Below are 17,666 nucleotides of genomic sequence, written 5' to 3'. Positions count from 1 at the left end.
GGTGCGAGCCTGGTGCTTTGGGAGACCGGGAGGAGTCAGGGAATCGGTGAGGGGAGAACAGAGAGATGGGCTCCCACTGGGAGAGGGGTTCGGTGAGAGGAGAGGAGGGCTGAAGAGACAAAAGAGGGAGACAAAGGGCGGGGCGGGCGGGGGGGGGGGTGGGGTGGTGGTGGGGGGAGCTCTGTCTGGGATTCTTCTGCCCACAAGCCTGGGAACTGCTTTGCAGCAGACAGAAGAGCCTCTGCATGGCACGAGGGACGGTGAAAGGCAGGCAAGATTCACAAACTGAGTCCCTGGACTCCTGGCGGTCACAGGAAAAGAGGGCACTTGCCCCCTACTCTGCCCCCGCCAGAACTTCCTCTTGACCATTCTATGAAGAGGAGACAGCTTCCCAAAAATGAACCCAAGACGCTCCCTTCCCTCTCAGCCAGGGGAATACTCCTGCAGAAAATACCCGCATTCACTCCCCTGCCCCCCACGCCCCCAAAGTGCCCCAATCCTTCCGCTGAAAATCTCTCACCTAGACCCCCTGTCTGGGGAACAGCCCTTCCAAACCCCTCCCCCACTATTACCCGGGGGGCCGTTCACAGAACTGGCCAGGTAGCCGGAACTGAAACTAGCAGACAGGATAGCCAGCTGAGGTCTCCTGGATTAAATCAAAATGGGGTGGAAATCAGGCCGGGCCGACGGGGGACACTCACACACCAGAATGCAGGGCAACGAAAAGTAGGCACGTTCCAATAAAAGTTCGCTCCCACTTGGCGTGTAAAACAGTTACCTTCCGGCCGTGGCTCATTTCTCGCATCTCCTCTGAGATCGCGGTTTCCCCAGACGCCCGCGCTGGCTCCACGTTCTTTTGCGGGTTGATCAGCCTTTTCAGTCTGGCCTTCGAGGCCCTCACCACTCATGCTTATTTTCCTCCCTCTCTTTCCCAGTTTCTGGTTTTTTCTCACGGGGTAAGATGTGTGGGGACAAAGAGGTCTCAGTCTGTCACTTGCAGGATGACCTCGGACAGGTTAATTACCTTCAAAGAGCCTGAAACCCCTCCCCGCCCCCGCCCCCCCCCCCCCCCCGACCGGGTTACTGACCAGATGAAATACTACAAGCAAGCTGGGAAACACTCTCAACAGGGTGAGTCGCCGCGTGGTGCACAGTCTTCCCCAACACGGGGAGTGCCAGGGGTAGTCCTACTCTGACAGGGCTTCCGGGTCACAGGTAGGAGTGGCAGCATCTGGTGGGATTCAGATACCACAGGAAATCCTGCCCTCCTGGCACAGCCACAAGCAGGACGGGGACTGACAAGGGTGAAGCCCCGGCCACCCACCTACGTGCTCGGAGGAGCTGCCCTCCCCCCATCTAGACCCAATTTGCTCCCCCTTTGCTTCACCCACCCACACCCCCGGCCCGGCCCTCTGAGGTCCCTCTTGCCCCAGACGCACCGAAAACCCACTGTTCCCGTGAAACCTTCCAAGGCTCTGTCACACCATTATCCTGCATGTTTGGTTTTGGCTTTTCAGCCATGCCACTGCCCATGTATGTGTGCACTGCGGGTTGTCCCCACGCTGTTCCCTGAAGCCCACTCTGATCTGGGGGGAGTGGGGTGGCGGGGGGAGGGTTGGATAGCCAGGCTTCTCCACGACCCGACCTTGGTTCAGTTGCCAGACACGGAAAGCGGGTGCGGGCGTCGTTTCTTGGGTTCCAATGTTTCTAAATGGGCCCAGACTCCCAACACTTCACTCCCTGTTCGAGCTCCATGCCAGAGAACCTGGGGCCGGGGGTCTCATTCCTGCCCACCCCCCGGCCTCGGCCCCAGCCACCACAGTCAGCTTTCGTCCCTTTGACCAGGCAAGGGTCAGCCTGATGTCTGTTGGATTGTGAGCTCTGTAAGGTGAGGGGCTGTTTACTTAAAAATGGTATCTTCAGAACCCAGCCTAGTGCCCGGTGGAGGCTGAATAAATACGTGGTAAATGAACGAATAGGGTCCAGTCTGTGGCGGCTTTATTGGTGGTCCTCTCTTGTCATTGTCGAGTGGGGGTTGGAGATGGGAAAGAGAAGGGGGAGGAAAGGAGGGGAAGCGAAAATATAAACGTTCATGACTAGCATCTGAGCACAGGTCTTCGACGGGGAGGAAGAACCGGTGTGCACATTAACCGGGGGGGGGGGGGTGGTGGAGGGGGGGGCGGGCATAGCATCATTGCAGAGACGGGGTCAGCTGGCATTAACGGGAGGCATGTGTGACGCCGACCATGAGGGCTAGGAGAACAGGTGCGGAAGGATGCGGCCAAGGGCATCTGTCCTAAAGTTACTGGGGTGGTTTCTCATGCTTCAGGGTCTCATAAGTCTCCTGGTTCCGGGTGCTCAGGCCCTGGGGTCGGAGGTCAGAGGATGGTCAGGGCTCCCACCCACCCCCACAGACCCCGTGTCTTCCAACAGTCACACAAAATCCCACCCTCTTCTGCCGACTTCCCGGGGCTGGGGTGGAGGGAGACAGGGTCACTCACCGTGTAAATGCCATCTGATTTCTGCGGAGGCAAAAGGGGCAAAGGCATGAGAGACCCGCCCCTCCTTCAGGGTCCCGCAGCAGCGTCGTCCCCTCCCGGGGAGGTGGCAGGCCCCCGGGGCGGGAGGGTCCTCGCAGCGACACTCCAGGGCGGGAACGCCACGTGCCCACATGGCCACCAACGCACATAACACACCACATCCAACCCGCCCGTGCTCATGGTCACTCTCCACGTGACCCTCCCTGGTCACCCGCCGAATATTCCACTCGTGACTTGGCTAGGGATGGAGTGTGGGGGCGGGGGCTCTGAAGCTCGTGCCGGTCGGCACCCAAGACTCACGCCCTCCCGGAGGCCGAGAGGCCGTCAAACCGACCCCCACGCGTGGAAGGGTCCATACCTCATAGCTGGCTATCGCCGCCTTCCGCACTTGGATCTGGAGTGGGGGAAAGGTAGTCAGTAACGGCGGAGTTAGTGGCCCAACCCCGTCCCTCCTAACTTCGTGGGGAGCCCCTGCCATTCCCGCTCCTCGAAGCCCTGCTGCTCGGCCGGCCCTCCCATGCCTCTTGCCAGCCCTCTCCCCACTCCGAGCCTCCCCCAGCCTTACCTTGAGTCGGCAGTAGAGCAGGGTGAGGACGATACCATACAAGAACAGGATGGCATCCAAGATGTAGCAGAGCTGAGGCTCTCCCAGGGCGGCTGAGGGGACAGAGGGGGCCCGAGGGGTCGGGGCATCAGGGAAGATCTGGCATCCAGGGGACAGAAGGGAAAGGCCTCTGGCAGGTAGGACGGGGCCTGGCGGGGAGGCTCCGAGGACAGAGACACTGGAGCTTGCTCTCTGGATCCTATTCCTCTCGGCTTACCCGCTTCTCCCTCGCACTAGGGCAGGGCTAGGACAGGAAGCACGGAGGGCACCACTTCGATGGCGCCCTACAGGTGGGTGCTAAGAGCCGAGCCCCCTGGGTTCGCGCTGTCGGCTCCTCGGGCGCCACTGAGCACTTCACAGCCCTCAAGGGACTTATCTGAGTTCACTGGGCTGAGACCGAAACCTCAGCCCAGAGGGGCAGGGTGACGGACAGGCGGTGACAAATTTCACTGAAGAAACCACAGGAGTGTCTCTGCTGAGTCCTGTGACCTGTGGCTGAGGGCTGGACAGGAAGGATGTGAGCCGGGGAAGGGAGGGAAGGCAGCTATTGGTTATCCCTGAGCCCCAGCCTCATCACCCTCGGGCCCACCGCCAGACACGTCGAAGTGGGAAAACAGGTGTCTGCTCTCCTAGGCCTCACAGATCCCGATGGCTCTGCGCACGGCCGGGAGAGCGTCTCGGCCCAGCCTCGGCGGGATGACTGCAGGCTTGGATTCCGTGTCCGGACACTCTGCCCTGTTACTCACTCACCCTGGGCCGCGGAGAGAGGAAGTTTTGTGCAATCAAAAAAAAAAAAACAAAAAAACCAAACAGCGGGGCGCCTGGGTGGCTCAGTCACTTAAGCCGCCGACTCTTGATTTCGGCTCAGGCCACGGTCTCGCGGTTGGGGAGCTTGAGCCCTGCAAGGGGCTCCGTGCTGGTGGTGGGGAACCTGCTTGGGTTTTTTCTCTCTCTCAAAATAAATACAGAAACTCAAAACAAAAATCAAACAAGGGTTGGGGAGGGGGCGCCTGGGTGGCTCGGTCGGTTAAGCGTCTGACTTCAGCTTGGGTCATGACCTCAAGGTTTGCGGGTTCGCACCCGGTGTCGGGGTGTGCTGACCGCTTGGAGCCTGGAGCCCGCTTCGGATTCGGTGTCTCCCTCTCTCTCTGCCCCTCCCTTGCTCATGCTCTGTGTGTCTCCCTCTCTCAAAAATACATAATAAAAACTTAAAAGAAACAAACAGGGTCTGAGCACCAGCCCCCGTCTGCCCTCAGCCCCTATCTGAAGGGCTCGTGGGCACACGAGTGAGGTCAGTGGAGTAATTTCTATGCCCTGACGCGCTTTCACGCAATACCGCCTAAATCTCAAAACTACCCCGTGGGGTGGGGTGGGGGGCGGGGGGGGAGACACCGTGGTTGCCATTTTACGAATGAAGAAACTGAGGCTGGGGAGAGCTAAGTTAACTCCTGGAGGGCCAGAGGATGAAGGGAGAGAGCTGGAGCTCAACTCCAGGCTCTCTGCTGTCAGAGCTCCTGCCCCTCCCTCTGCCTCAGTGCCCCTGCTCTGTTCTCGCCTCACAGCAGCATGCTGGCAGTCATGGAATCCCTCCCTCTCTCCGCTGCACAGGGGCGCTGCTGGACCCCCCCCCCAATCTTTCAATGTCCCATCTCCCTGACGTTTCACTCACCCCCTCCTCCCCAAGCCTCAGCAGCAACCCTCTTCAAAAACCATACACACGGACGGCCCAAAGCGAGCAAGGGGTGGCGAGTCAAGAAACTGAGTGACCGGGGCGCCTGGGTGGCTCGGTCGGTTGAGCGTCTGACTTCGGCTCAGGTCAGGATCTCACCGTTTGTGAGCTCGAGTCCTGCGTCGGGTTCTGTGCTGACAGCTCAGAGCCTGGAGCCTGTTTCGGATTCTGTGTCTCCCTCTCTCTCTCTGCCCCTCCCTTGCTCACACTCTGTCTCTGTCTCTCAAAAATGAATAAACATTAAAGAAAGAAAGAAAAAGAGAGAGGGAAAGAAAGAAAGAAAGAAAGAAAGAAAGAAAGAAAGAAAGAAAGAAAGAAAGAAAGAAAGAAAGAAAAAGAAAGAAAGAAAGAAAGAAAGAGAGAGAGAGAGAGAGAGAAAGAACGAACACTGAGTGACCGGAAACCTAGAGCTGCTGAGAACTCCCCACATCTGCCCCCATCTCTTGGCTGGTGCTCAGGCCTCCGGAGTCGGGCATCGAGTGCTGCCCACACTCATGGCGGCTGTTGGCAGAATGGTCTACGCCGGAGATGGCCCACGGCGGCAGAACACGGGTCTATTTTGGTTGTCCTTGCCTCACTCCCAAGCCTAAGGACGGGCTCCCGCCTTCCTGAAGGGGCTCTGTCAGTATCGTTAACCAGCTAGAGATCACCTCCCGGCGGACCGGCCCAAAGACACCACACAGGAAATGCTGATCATGGGGAAGGGAGCTTCTCCCCAGACCGGCCCTACATCACACAACCATTCCCTGCCACGCTGAAGCCTTGCCCGCGATCGATCCTGAAGGAGTCCAGACCACAAGGGAGGGAACCACGACTCTCGCACCCCGATGGGGACCAGACGGGACCAGCCTCAAGGTCTCGGTGTCCATCTGAGCCCCGCGCCCACCTGCCCGCCGCCAGCCCGCCTCTGCCCCTGCCTTGGCCCCCAGACGCGTGCCCTTGACTCCCAGCCCGGAGCCCGGTTCGCACCAAACCCGCACCAAACCCGCTCACCTGCTTGTTCCACCGAAAGGAGGACGATCAAGAGCACAGCTGGAATCATCTTGGGCCGGAGTTGAAGGGCGGCGAGCCGGGGATCAGACGCGCTGCCAGCACTGTGCAGCTGTGCTCAGCGAGTGGCTCCCTGACCACAGAGTTCCCCCCTTCCTGCCCCGCCTTCCCCCAGCTTCGGCCCCTTCCCCTTCCTGCATTAGAGCCCGGGCGGCTCCCGGAAGGGCCAACGGAGGGAGCTTGATATGGGCTCTCGCGCCTCAGGCCTTCAGCGACCAGGCCCCTGCTACCAGGGGAAAGGGGGACTCCCGCGCTTGAGAAAGACCACGTCCACCCGCCGTCACCCCCGCCCTGTTCAGACACATCTGGAATAAACCGTCCCTTCAAATTCCCTGAGAGCCCACCACAGCCCTTTCCCTTGCACATGACGCTTGACCCAGGACTTGGGCAGAGGCAGAGGGGTTTACCAATTTGCGTAGGCAGCGAATTCTGGGCAGGGGGGAACCGAGGGGAAAAGAGGAAACGGGGAATGGAGAAGTGGGAAGGACAAGAGTCAGAGAAGGGGGTGGCGAGGAACAGGAAAGACTGTCAAGAACCGAGTCTCAGAGAGAAGAGCAGGGTTAATTAATTAACATTCTTGAGTTTCCTAGCAAAGTGAAAGGCAGTAAGATACTGAGGAAGACATACCAGAAGTTTGGGCACAGGGGCCAGAAGGCGGCTTATTTATTATAATTTCTCCTTTTCTGGTACATGCACGGAAAGCCTGACAGCTAAATGTTCACGCACGTGTACACACACACACACACAGAGTCCCTTTCCAGAGACGGCCAGGCTCCGAGGAGGAAGCAGACCGGCAGGGAGATCAAACGCTGTTCCCCTGCTCACCGATCCACTTCTCCGAACACAATATCTTGGGTACCTAAGAGACCGACGGGAGGAGGAAAAACGCGGTGTTACCCAAAATCCAGAACCCATCACCGTGCCCAGGAGACTGAGGATGTGGCTCTGGGCCCATTGTCTGTGCTGAACAGGAAGTGTTCGCTTTCCGCCCCGAATCAGAGTCCCGAACTCCCTCGTCTGTGGCATCTCTGTTACAAGACAGGCCGCGTACCTATAATGGCAACAACGTCCGCCAGCATGTGTCCCTTTGACATCTTGTCCAAACCGGCCTGGAGAGATGGAGACAGCAACAGTGTTAGGCAAGATTAGCAGGGTGGGAGGAGAAGCAAGGAAAGTGCGTGAAAATCTCAACCAAGGTCAGAAATCACGGACTCCTCTACTGGAGGGAGAGTCACCGGGGTCGGTTCTTACCAGGTGGGCGAAACCAGGAGCCTTGATCTTGCATCGGTAAGGGCGGCTACTGCCATCGGACACCAGGTACACCCCGAACTCTCCCTGTCCAAGGAAGAAAGGTCGCTGCCTCCGTTAACAGGAAGAACGCTCTCCTCTGCCCAGAAAAACCTCTCTATCGGCCCGCGTGTCCTCACTCGCGCTGGCGACCAAGCAGCTACTTGGACATCTGTCTCCGGTCCCCCAGCGCACAGCCAGCCTTATCCTTCCCCGTCCCTCCTCACCTTAGGAGCCTCGATGGCGGTGTACGTGGCCCCCGGGGGAACCTGGTAGCCCTCTGTATACAACTTAAAATGGTGGATCAGTGATTCCATGGAAGTCTGGAAAGAGGAAAAAGGGAGCATCGGTAAGCCGGTCCAAAGGTTTCCCGGGCCTCCCCCTCCCCAGCACAGAAAATAACCTCTATCCTCGGGGAAACTAAAACCCACACGGCGAGCGAGAAAGCAGAGAAGACAGAGGGACAGAGGAGGCTACGGGAGGTTGAGACTCATATGGCGAATTCTTCCAAAAAGGAAAACTGAGGAGGAGGAGGTCATCTGAGGGTACCCCTCCCTGGCTGCTGGCCCCTTTCCCTTTGCCCTCTTCCCGGGGCCAACCTTCATCTCTGCTCGCTTAGGCGGAGACACTTTGGCATCATCGACCTTGATCTCCCCAGGAGGCATCTTGTTGAGACACTGCAAGATGATCCGAAGGGACTGGCGCATCTCCTCTACCCGACACAGGTACCTGGGGTGGAGGAGACAGGCTCAGAGCGAGAGAGGACCGGTCAGGGCACGGGACGTGAGGCCGGGAAGGACGCCCGTGGCTGACCCGCAAAGGGCTGGCTGACTTTTTCCCCTTCCTCTTTTCTCCTAGTGCGGGATCTCTGCTTGGCTTGGCCCCAGGTAAAACCTACAGTCTTCTGGTTCCGGTACTGGCTCCTGCCCCCTGTCCTCTCCTGACCTTCTCCCCCTACCGTGCCCTGCAGCACTTCCCTCTTCAATTGCCCTCTTAGACACTTCTCGGGCCGCAGAATGGGTAAGGGTCAAATTGACTCGAAAAGAAAACAAGCAAATCTCATTCAGGGTCAGCAAACAAGAATGGAACGTGAAGCTTAGACTCTGGTGGCAAGAGCCCCGGGTCAGGAGGATTCTAGTCTCAACCCCCACTAACAGGATAATCCAGGCCGATCGCTCCCTTCTTTACGCCTCGGCTTTCTCAGCCAAAACTAGTTCCATCTAAAACACGAGGATGAGGGCAAAATAAGATGTACACCCGTGAAAGTGCTTCAAAAAACCACCTTGTTTAACAGACACAAGAGCTCCAGCAGATATGGGAAAATACGGGCATAAAGAAAGTAGCCAAGAGACAAGTCAGACGAGGGGAAGCAGCTGGAAAACGAGCCGAGGGGACATGGGCCTTACCTGTCGTAGCAGTCCCCTCGAGAGCCTATAGGAACATCAAAGTCCACCTGGTCGTACACATCATAGGGCTGGGTCTTCCGCAGGTCCCACTGGATGCCTGAGCCCCGCAGCATCACGCCACTGTGGGGCACGATGGGAACAAGGGTCACTTTCCACAGACCAAGAGAGGAGGCACGCTTTCTTCAGCCCCCACGCTCGGAGCCTGGCCCGGAAGGCGCCACACCTTCCCGAAGCCAAGATATCAGGCTGGAACTACCCCGTGCCCAAGGAGAGAAGTCTTTTTTTTTTTTTTAATATTTATTTTGAGAGAGAAAGAGAGAGAGAGTGTGCAAGAGAGCAGGGGAGGGGCAGAGGGAGAGGATCCCAAGCAGGCTCCGCGCTGTCAGTGCAGAGCCCGATGCGGGGCTCGAACTCACAAACCGTGAGATCGTGACTGGAGCCAAAACCGAGTTGGACGCTTAGCCGACCGAGCCCCGCCCCCCCCCCCCCCCCCCGGCGCCCCCTAAGGAGAGAAGTCATTCCTCCCACCTAAATCCATAGTTAAGTGCGTCTTCGGCTGTTACGACCCCAATGTCGACTGTCCGATTTCGCCAGATCCTGTTGTTGGTCAGCATCTATCGATCAAGAAAACCGGAGCGTGAACACCCTCCACACCGCCCTCCAAATGCCTCTGTATCTCTTTACAACTAGGGACTAAAACCCACAAGCTGCTTTGGCAGCACATACACTAAAGCCCACAAGCCTTTCTTGAGAGGAAAAGAGGGACTCTTCCCACCAGTTCCTACCTTACCTCTTCCAACTCATCAATCCGAAGTGAGAAGTTCTTAGAAAACTCATAAATGTCATCCATAAGCCCAAGGGGTAGGTCCTAGAAGCCAAACGGAGAAGGACAGAGAGTACAGCTCAGCCTCCCTGCCCCAGGGCTACAGGGTTGGCGTTTCCATCAGCCGGGGCTGCCCTCCAGTGGCCACAGAGGATACAGGCATGGACTGAAAGTTCAAGAAGGCAGGGGAGTCCGCTCACCTGGTGCACACCTCCTGGCCGGACGTAGGCAGCATGCATCCGAGCCCCAGACACGCGCTCGTAGAATTCAAACATCTTGATAGGACACACTGGGAATTAGTGACAAAGTCCTGGGCCCCTAAGTCCAGCAACATGGTGGTCCACTCCCCTGCCCTCTGCCTTCTTGTGCCCAACCAACCCCTCATGACACAGAGTTCCGCAAGGACAGAAGCCAAGTTAAATAGACCTTCTTCCTCTACATGTTCTTCGTTCTGTCTCCTTTCCGTCCCTTGGCTCCTTCCTACCTTCTCCACTTCCTGTACCTCCCTGCCTATCCTATCCTTTCCTCCTTCTCTCACCTTCTCCCTCTCTTCAAACATCCAGAAGAAAGGGGTCATAGCCCCAATGTCCAGGGCATGTGTGGTCACAGCCATAATGTGGTTCAAAAGCCGTGTGATTTCTCCAAACAGCACTGTAGAGACAGGAAGACGGCGAGAGGATCGACAGCGAGTGGACGCAGCAGTTCTGGGCGGCGTCTAGGGTCTGCAAACTAAGCCTGGGTCGGATGCTCCCACGATGGGAATGGTGCGGGAGGGGCACTAGGCTGCGCTCACAGCGGGGCCACGGGAAGGAGACGGGCATACCTCGGATCCACTGTGCCCGGGGCGGAGGCTGGATGTTGAGTAACTTCTCCACAGCCAGTGAGTAGGCCTGCTCATTACACATCATGGACACATAGTCTAGCCGGTCAAAGTATGGAAGAGCCTGGGAAGAAGGAAGAACCTGGGTCACACCCGACAGGCCAGGAGCCCTCAGGCTGCCTGTCAAAAACCACTGCTCTCAGTGGGCAGCAAAAGTCAACGCTGCATTAGCCTTCGAGTCTCCGGAGCTAAACAAGGCAGTACCCGATATCCAGTAGCATGCTGGTAAATGTTTCTTTAAAAGTCAAATCTCTGAAGGGGTGATTTGTTGCGTGTGCCCATTTCCACGGTGAAAATACTCCAGCAGGGCCAGCTTTAAGCTACCAACGTTACACAACTGAGCACAGCACTGGGCAGGGGAGCACAGTCTCTGCCATGCAGAGACAATACAATCACTCAGGAGCACAGAGGAGTCAAATAAGAAAATGATGAGCTTTGAGTACTTCTTACCCTGGCTTTTGATATAATTTATTAAATCGTAAGCCAAGGGGCGCCTGGGTGGCTCAGTCGGTTAAGCGGCCGACTTCGGCTCAGGTCGTGATCTCACGGTCCGTGAGTTCGAGCCCCGCGTCGGGCTCTGTGCTGACCGCTCAGAGCCTGGAGCCTGTTTCTTTTAATTTTTTTTTTTTAACCTTTATTTATTTTTGAGACAGAGAGAGACAGAGCATGAACGGGGGAGGGTCAGAGAGAGGGAGACACAGAATCTGAAACAGGCTCCAGGCTCTGAGCTGTCAGCACAGAGCCCGACGCGGGGCTCGAACTCACGGACCGTGAGATCATGACCTGAGCCGAAGTCGGCCGCTTAACCGACTGAGCCACCCAGGTGCCCCCGCTGGAGCCTGTTTCAGATTCTGTGTCTCCCTCTCTCTGACCCTCCCCTGTTCATGCTCTGTCTCTCCCTGTCTCAAAAATAAATAAAACGTTAAAAAAAAATTATTAAAAAATCAATCAATCAATCAATCAATTGTAAGCCAAGATCATTTAATTTTCAGTAATGGCTACGTTTAACAACTGGCTCACAAAATGCCCGGAAACATAACACTCTGTTCTGGCGAGCAGGCTTGAGCTGGCCCCGGCACACCACAGCCAACGCTCCTCTGGCCCACAAGTCTGCCAGAGTGATCGGGTGAGTGAGAGATTTCAGGAAGACAGGGCCCTGAGAAGGACTGGAGTGGCTTCTGGCGGGAACAGTTGGGGAGAAAGGGTTCTTTCCCCGGGACACCAGGAAAGCCAAGTCTAGCTGTCTGCCGAACCACTGAACCAGCTTCAGCTTCCAGGAAGGGGGCGGGGCTACGACGGCCCTCTCGGGGACAGCCAGTTCTTGTCCTGATGTCACTGTGACGCGGGTTAGTGCCGCACCGTTTAGCTCCACGGTCTCTGGGACCAGAAACCATCGGTGCCTAGACTCTCGGGGGCAGCGCAGTCTAGTCAGCTGGCTCTGTCCTAACCCCGTCACCCTGTGTCATCAAGCCCTCTCCTCATGACACTAAGACAAAACTTTCAGATGCTCACCCCAGCTCCGATTCCTTCAAAACTGACCCTCACCACTGGGGGTCACACAGCTCTCCTGAAACACGGCACACTGCCACAAACTCTCTCTCGGTCACTCTGACTCACTGAGTGTTTCGAAAACAAACTTAAGACAGCCGGAAGATACGAGAATCGGCTGTTCGTCCTAGGGAACTGACGTCTCTCCCCCCTTTCCCTGCCCCCAGGGATCGCGGCTTTGACGTATTGGTATGATAAGAACAGGGAAACTGAGGCACTCGAAAAAGGGGAAAGGGGTCAGCCAAAAGTCAGCCGGAGAAAAGCCGGTGGTGTAGTTCCGGCTCCAAAGCATTTCTGCTGGATAAACCAGATCTGGATGGATTTCAAACATCCCTTGCGACGTCCCTCCGTCCTCCAACCAAAACGGTCCTTGCATCCTCAACACCCTCCTCCCCCGGGGGTTTTGGGGGCAGCAAACTGGCAATGCCCCAGGCTACAGCATGCCTAGGTCCCGTCAGCAGGCCCCTGTTCGCCCTCACACCTGCAGATAGGTCTTGTATTCAATGAGCTTCTCAGTTCCTCGGTGCAGCAGCCCGATGTGGGGGTCACACTTGCGCACCATCTCCCCACTCAACTCCATCACTAGTCGCAGGACTCCATGGGCTGCTGGGTGCTGGGGCCCAAAGTTCAGGGTCAGGTTCGTCACCATTGTGTCCTTTGGAGGGTCCACATCTGAGAAGTGGGAAATAGTTCAGAGCCAAATGGTGACTCCCCGGAGACAGCAAGGAGTCAGCCTCTCCCCGTCCCTCTTTCACCTCACCAATCCACACCTTGTTAACTTCCCAACTGCCAACGTAACGGGGAAGAAGACCATTACACGGAAAAACGGGAAGGGAGATCGAGATTTTCTCATGAGGGGGGACCACGCACAAACCTTGCTCTTTCTTTTTCTGTTAGAGTTTATTTACTTTTCAGAGACAGAGAAAGCACCAGTGGGGGAGGGGCAGAGAGAGAGAGAGAGAGAGAGAGAGAGAGAGAGAGAATCCCAAGCAGACTCCATGCTGCCAGCACAGAGCCCAAGTGGGGCTTGAACTCACAAACTGTGAGATCATGATCTGAGCCGAAATCAAGAGTTGGGACACTTAACCGACGGAGCCACCCAGGCACCCAAATCTCCCCCTTCCATGTTTCCCAGAGTCCTTTCCTTTTTTTTTAATGTTTATTTTTGAGAGAGAGAGAGAGAGAGAGACAGCACGAGCAGAGGAGGAGCAGAGAGAGAGGGAGACACAGAATCTGAAGCAGGTTCCAGGCTCTAAGCTGTCAGCACAGAGCCTGCCGCGGGGCTCGAACCCACGCATCGTGAGATCAGGACTTGAGCCGAAGTCGGACACTTAACAGACTGAGCCACCCAAGTGCCCCCCCCGCCCAGACCTTTTTAAAGATAATACCGATAACACTTGTATAGCTCTTACTGGGTACCAACCACCAACCTAAGCCCTTCACTGATTTTCATTAACTTAATTCCCCTAATAACCATACGAGTAGTACATTCTATTATTATCTTTATCTTGTTGGGGACGCTGAGGCCAGAGAAGATAAATGATTTCTCAGACAGCTAGCAAGTGGCAGAGCCAGGATTTAGCTCAGCTCGTTCAGCTTTTTTTTTTTTTTTTTAAGTATGTTTATTTTGAGAGAGAGAGAGAGAGAAGAGGAGGAGGAGGAGAGAGAATCCCACGCTGTCAGCGCAGAGCCTGACGCAGGGCTCAACCTCACGAACCGTGAGATCGTGACCTGAGCGGAAGTCAAGAGTCAGATGTTCAAACAACTGAGCCACTGAGGCGCCCCTCAGGGCCCACGCTCTTAACCACCATGATACCCTGCCTTCCAAATCGATCTGAGGAATGCCCAACTACTCAGGAAATGTCTATTTAGTTCTTGCTACCACCGAATGACAGCTGTTACCCTCAAAAAGCATACAATTTAATTTGGGAAATGAGTACACGTGAGAAACTAGTAACGGGGTTACCAACTAAGTGGCTTAGCGGTTAAATATTTAAAGGAAGAAAAGAATACTGTGAAGAATTCACTAAGGCAGGATCTGAGCTGGTTTTTGGGTTTTTTTGTTTTTTTTTTTTTTTAACTTTTAACATTTATTTATCTTTGTGAAAGAGGCAGAGTGCAAGTGGGAGACGGGCGGAGAGAGAGGGAGACACAGGATCCGAAGCAGGCTCCAGGCTCCGAGCTATCAGCACAAAGCCCGATGCGGGGCTCGAACTCACAGGCTGTGAGATCATGACCTGAGCCCAAATCGGGGGCTTAACCGACTGAGCCACACAGGCGCCCCAAGAGCTGGTTCTTAATTTTTTTTTTTTTCAATGTTTATTTATTTTTGGGACAGAGAGAGACAGAGCATGAACGGGGGAGGGGCAGAGAGAGAGGGAGCCACAGAATCGGAAACAGGCTCCAGGCTCTGAGCCGTCAGCCCAGAGCCTGACGCGGGGCTCGAACTCACGGACCGCGAGATCGTGACCTGGCTGAAGTCGGACGCTTCACCGACTGCGCCACCCAGGCGCCCCAAGAGCTGGTTCTTAAATACAGGGAATGATTCAAATAGGCAGAGAAGAGCATCCCAGGCTATGGAATCAACAAAGATCAAATCTCAGGAACAAGGAAGTATCTGTGAAACTCTCACCTACACAGAGACAGATTAGTGCTGGCAGGCAGTAGGGTGTAGTGGCTCAATTATCAGTATCCGTTAATGACAATACTTAACGGAGGAACTTACCATGTGCCAGTCACTACACTAACTGGTCCACGTTACAATCTCACTTAATCCTTACAGTGATGCTGTGAGATAGCCGCTTTACTCACCGGTAAATGGAGAGTTGAGGTTTGAAGCCAGAGCTTAACTTTGCAACGCAAATCCTTCACCATGAGCTTTGGAGTCGCACAGACCCAGACACAAATCCAATTATGTGTCCTTGATCAAGTTTTAATCTCCCTGCACCATAATTTCCTCCAAAGCGGTACGATACTGGCATCATTCTCATGGAGTTGTTGCAAGGACTAAGTGCAATAAGTCATACAAAACTCCTGACACCTGGAAAGCACTCAGCTACTGTTACCGTGACGTTTTTGAAAAGCAACTAGCAGTGCCTTTGAAGGTTTGAAAAACCACCTTGGCTACCAAGGGACATGGAAATATACTGAACCTCTGGAAAAAGCTGCAGTGAGAAAGATAAATCTGGTAGGGACCTTCAAGGGTTGACTGGGACCTACTCTTTTTCTCCTGGAATGTTCTTCCTTTCCTTCTCTGCTTGACAAATACCTGCCCTCCTATCACCGTTATCGTGTCTGTGGCATTGCTAGTAAAATCAGCAAAAATGGCACAGGGCAGGGGGGTTGCTAAAACTTGCCTTGACAGAGAGCTCAAGAGCATTTGGAAAACAGCGTGGGGCAGGGATGGGTGTGAGTTGGGACAGGAGCTCTGGGAACTCACCATTCCAAGGCGGAGGCTTCCAGTGGGCCGTTTCCTTGGTGGGGTACATGACCGCTCCCCCAAACTGCTCTGCCCATTCCATATCTGGCTGCCATTGCCGAGAACCTCTAGGGAGTTAAAGACAGATCCTGGACACAGGGGCCTCAACAGGGCTTGGTTCCTCTGTTCCCGTTCACTCTCAGGCGGGCCCAGGGAAGTGCCTGGGATTCTCCAAAGCCAAGTGACTGACACACAGCAGAGCTTAGGCAGAACGAGCTGGACCTCTAGAGGCTCCATTGCTACTAACAGCCTAATTCCTGGTCACTCCTGGGCATGCAAGGTTAGGGATCCTAATTCAATCTTCCACTTCTCATCATATTCTTCTTTCCACCTTGGTGAATATGAACGCAAGAAAGGTGCTTATTCACGGTCAACCAAAGACTAAGAGGTGTCCCGGGCCGGTGCGTGGCGGGGGAGGGGCATGCCGGCTCCGCGGCTCGGCCCAGGTTAAGACCCGAGTGATGCCCTGGGACCGACGCGGGGACAAGGGAGGTGTCTTGGCTTGTGCTCCTCCTTTATCTCCAGCAACAGTGCTTCCCTCTTCTCGTCTAACGAGACTTTTTAGCAGTCACACGCCACCCGTGATGAGGTTCGGGAGAAGCAGCAAGGCACAAGGGGAAGGTGACACTATCACTAACGTTCAAGGGCACGGGCGCCCCTCCGCTGATTTCACCCCTGGCAGAAAGAGCTCGAGACCCTCTTTCCTCCCTCGGCCAGGGCGGGCGCCACTGCATCCTGGAGCCCGAGACAGAAGGCCTGGGCGAGGGGGGTCACCGGCCTGGGTCATTCTTTCCTGGAGGGGGGGGGGGGTCACAGGGCCCACGGAGACCCCAGACCCGAGAAACCCTGGCCTCGGGGGCTGCGCGTGGAGGGCTGCCCGGAGTCTCACCTGCTGGGCTGAACGGGCAGCCGGCCCCCGACCCCGGACCGCAGCGCCTGGGCCGCCACGCCGCGGAGGCTACGCAGAGCCCTGAGCGCCGCCATCTTGCCCCGCCGCGGACTGCGGGAAGGAGAACGGGCGGAAGTGCTTCCTGCGCGCCGCCTCGCGGGCTTCCCGCCCATTGGCGCCACGGGGCCGCCCTCTTGGAAGCTGGCAGGGTCGCGGGCGCCCGCCGACTACATCCGGGTTCGGCGCCAGGGCTTCACTTTCGCTCTCAGAGCGGCGGCGGGGCGCGGTTCACCTGGCCGCTCGTGGCTGACTCGCCGAGGCGGGAGCCGGAGCAGCTTGCGGCCCCCGCGGGACCCTCTGTGTGTGCCCTGCCGCCCGCCCGGCTCTCCCTCGCTCTCCCGCCCGCCCGGGTGCTTCCCTGCGCCCCGCCGGGGCCGCCCCCTGCCCGAGCCCCGCTCCCGATGACGGCTTCTGAGCACGGCCCTCCCGGGGCACCCCCAGGCTTTGCCAAGAGATTCGGAGCGGAGAAAGCCAGCTCGTTTCCAGACGGCCTGAGTGGGTTAGGGAAGAGGGGGCCCAAGCGGGGCTGGGCGGGCCCGAGAGCTCCCGCCAAACCCAAATGAAAAACGAGGAGGACGCCAAGGCCACCAGCACTGGAGTGGGCTGCTGGGTGTGTAGGAGCCACCTCGGCCAAGAGGCGGGGAGGCCCCCTGTGGGTGACCCTGATGTCTGCCAGGCTTCCAGAAGCTGCAGAATGGCAGACCCAGGAAGCGACCTGAGAGATGCCTCACACCCCACTTCCCTGGGGGTCAGCCCTTTTTCCCTCCGGTCTTTCCGACCCCGCCTTAGTCCTGGCCCCTGGCGACGGGGTAGAGATGTAGTACCACCGGGAGTCCGATCCCAGTCCCGTATGGAACAGACAAAGTGTTTTGCAGCCTTGGAGGCCGGTTCTGTCCTCCCCTCGTGCCTCCAAACCCAGCTCCCGCTGGGCCACCCGCTGAGTTTGCACATCCCTCCCACTCTGAGCCTGGAAAGAGGCCTTCCCCAAATCTCTCCCCCTCCCCGCACCAGGGTCCCTGAGAGCCCACCAGCAGTGCAGCAGGGTGGGGCCGACGGACCAGGAAAGTGGCAGAGGCAGGGAATTCTTAGCTGTGGAGAAAGAGAGGAAAGCCAGACTTCTAGCCTGGGAGTTGACCTAATGGGAACCATACCAAAGGGTGGGGCCACATCCCTGGCTGTGGGAACTGACTGGGCCCGGCCCCGGGGTGGACTGGGCAGCCAGGCAGAGGCTCTGCCTCCCTCGTCCCCCCCCCCCCCCCACCCTTTCCCTGGGCCTTCTCTTCCCCTGTAGTTGGACACAGTGAATGTGTTGGGGGGGGGGAACTGCATTTCTTTACCCTAATCCAGCCCCAGGAGAAGTCAGGGTCGAGTC

At 56.6% G+C, this 17,666-nt stretch overlaps 2 protein-coding genes across 2 annotated transcripts; both read right to left on the bottom strand.

Annotated features, from left to right (window-relative positions):
- Window positions 1-1,976: 1,976 nt before the first annotated feature.
- Window positions 1,977-6,023, bottom strand: FCER1G (Fc epsilon receptor Ig). Its single transcript, XM_045455303.1, has 5 exons — window positions 5,867-6,023; window positions 3,106-3,197; window positions 2,899-2,934; window positions 2,502-2,522; window positions 1,977-2,365 (listed from the first exon to the last, which is right to left on the bottom strand). The coding sequence occupies exons 1-5, from the start codon at window positions 5,913-5,915 to the stop codon at window positions 2,303-2,305; spliced, it is 261 nt and encodes an 86-aa protein (XP_045311259.1). The 5' UTR covers window positions 5,916-6,023; the 3' UTR covers window positions 1,977-2,302.
- Window positions 6,024-6,562: 539 nt separating this feature from the next.
- Window positions 6,563-16,407, bottom strand: NDUFS2 (NADH:ubiquinone oxidoreductase core subunit S2). Its single transcript, XM_045455287.1, has 14 exons — window positions 16,235-16,407; window positions 15,307-15,413; window positions 12,349-12,539; window positions 10,263-10,383; window positions 9,978-10,090; window positions 9,640-9,714; window positions 9,407-9,484; window positions 9,145-9,230; window positions 8,617-8,736; window positions 7,810-7,939; window positions 7,438-7,533; window positions 7,175-7,258; window positions 6,975-7,032; window positions 6,563-6,782 (listed from the first exon to the last, which is right to left on the bottom strand). The coding sequence occupies exons 1-14, from the start codon at window positions 16,405-16,407 to the stop codon at window positions 6,745-6,747; spliced, it is 1,470 nt and encodes a 489-aa protein (XP_045311243.1). The 3' UTR covers window positions 6,563-6,744.
- Between the last annotated feature and the right edge of the window lie 1,259 nt (window positions 16,408-17,666).

This window comes from Leopardus geoffroyi, chromosome C3 (genome assembly GCF_018350155.1).
Source record: "Leopardus geoffroyi isolate Oge1 chromosome C3, O.geoffroyi_Oge1_pat1.0, whole genome shotgun sequence".
Taxonomy (NCBI): Eukaryota; Metazoa; Chordata; class Mammalia; order Carnivora; family Felidae; genus Leopardus; species Leopardus geoffroyi.
This window is presented reverse-complemented; position numbering and strand designations above follow the sequence as displayed.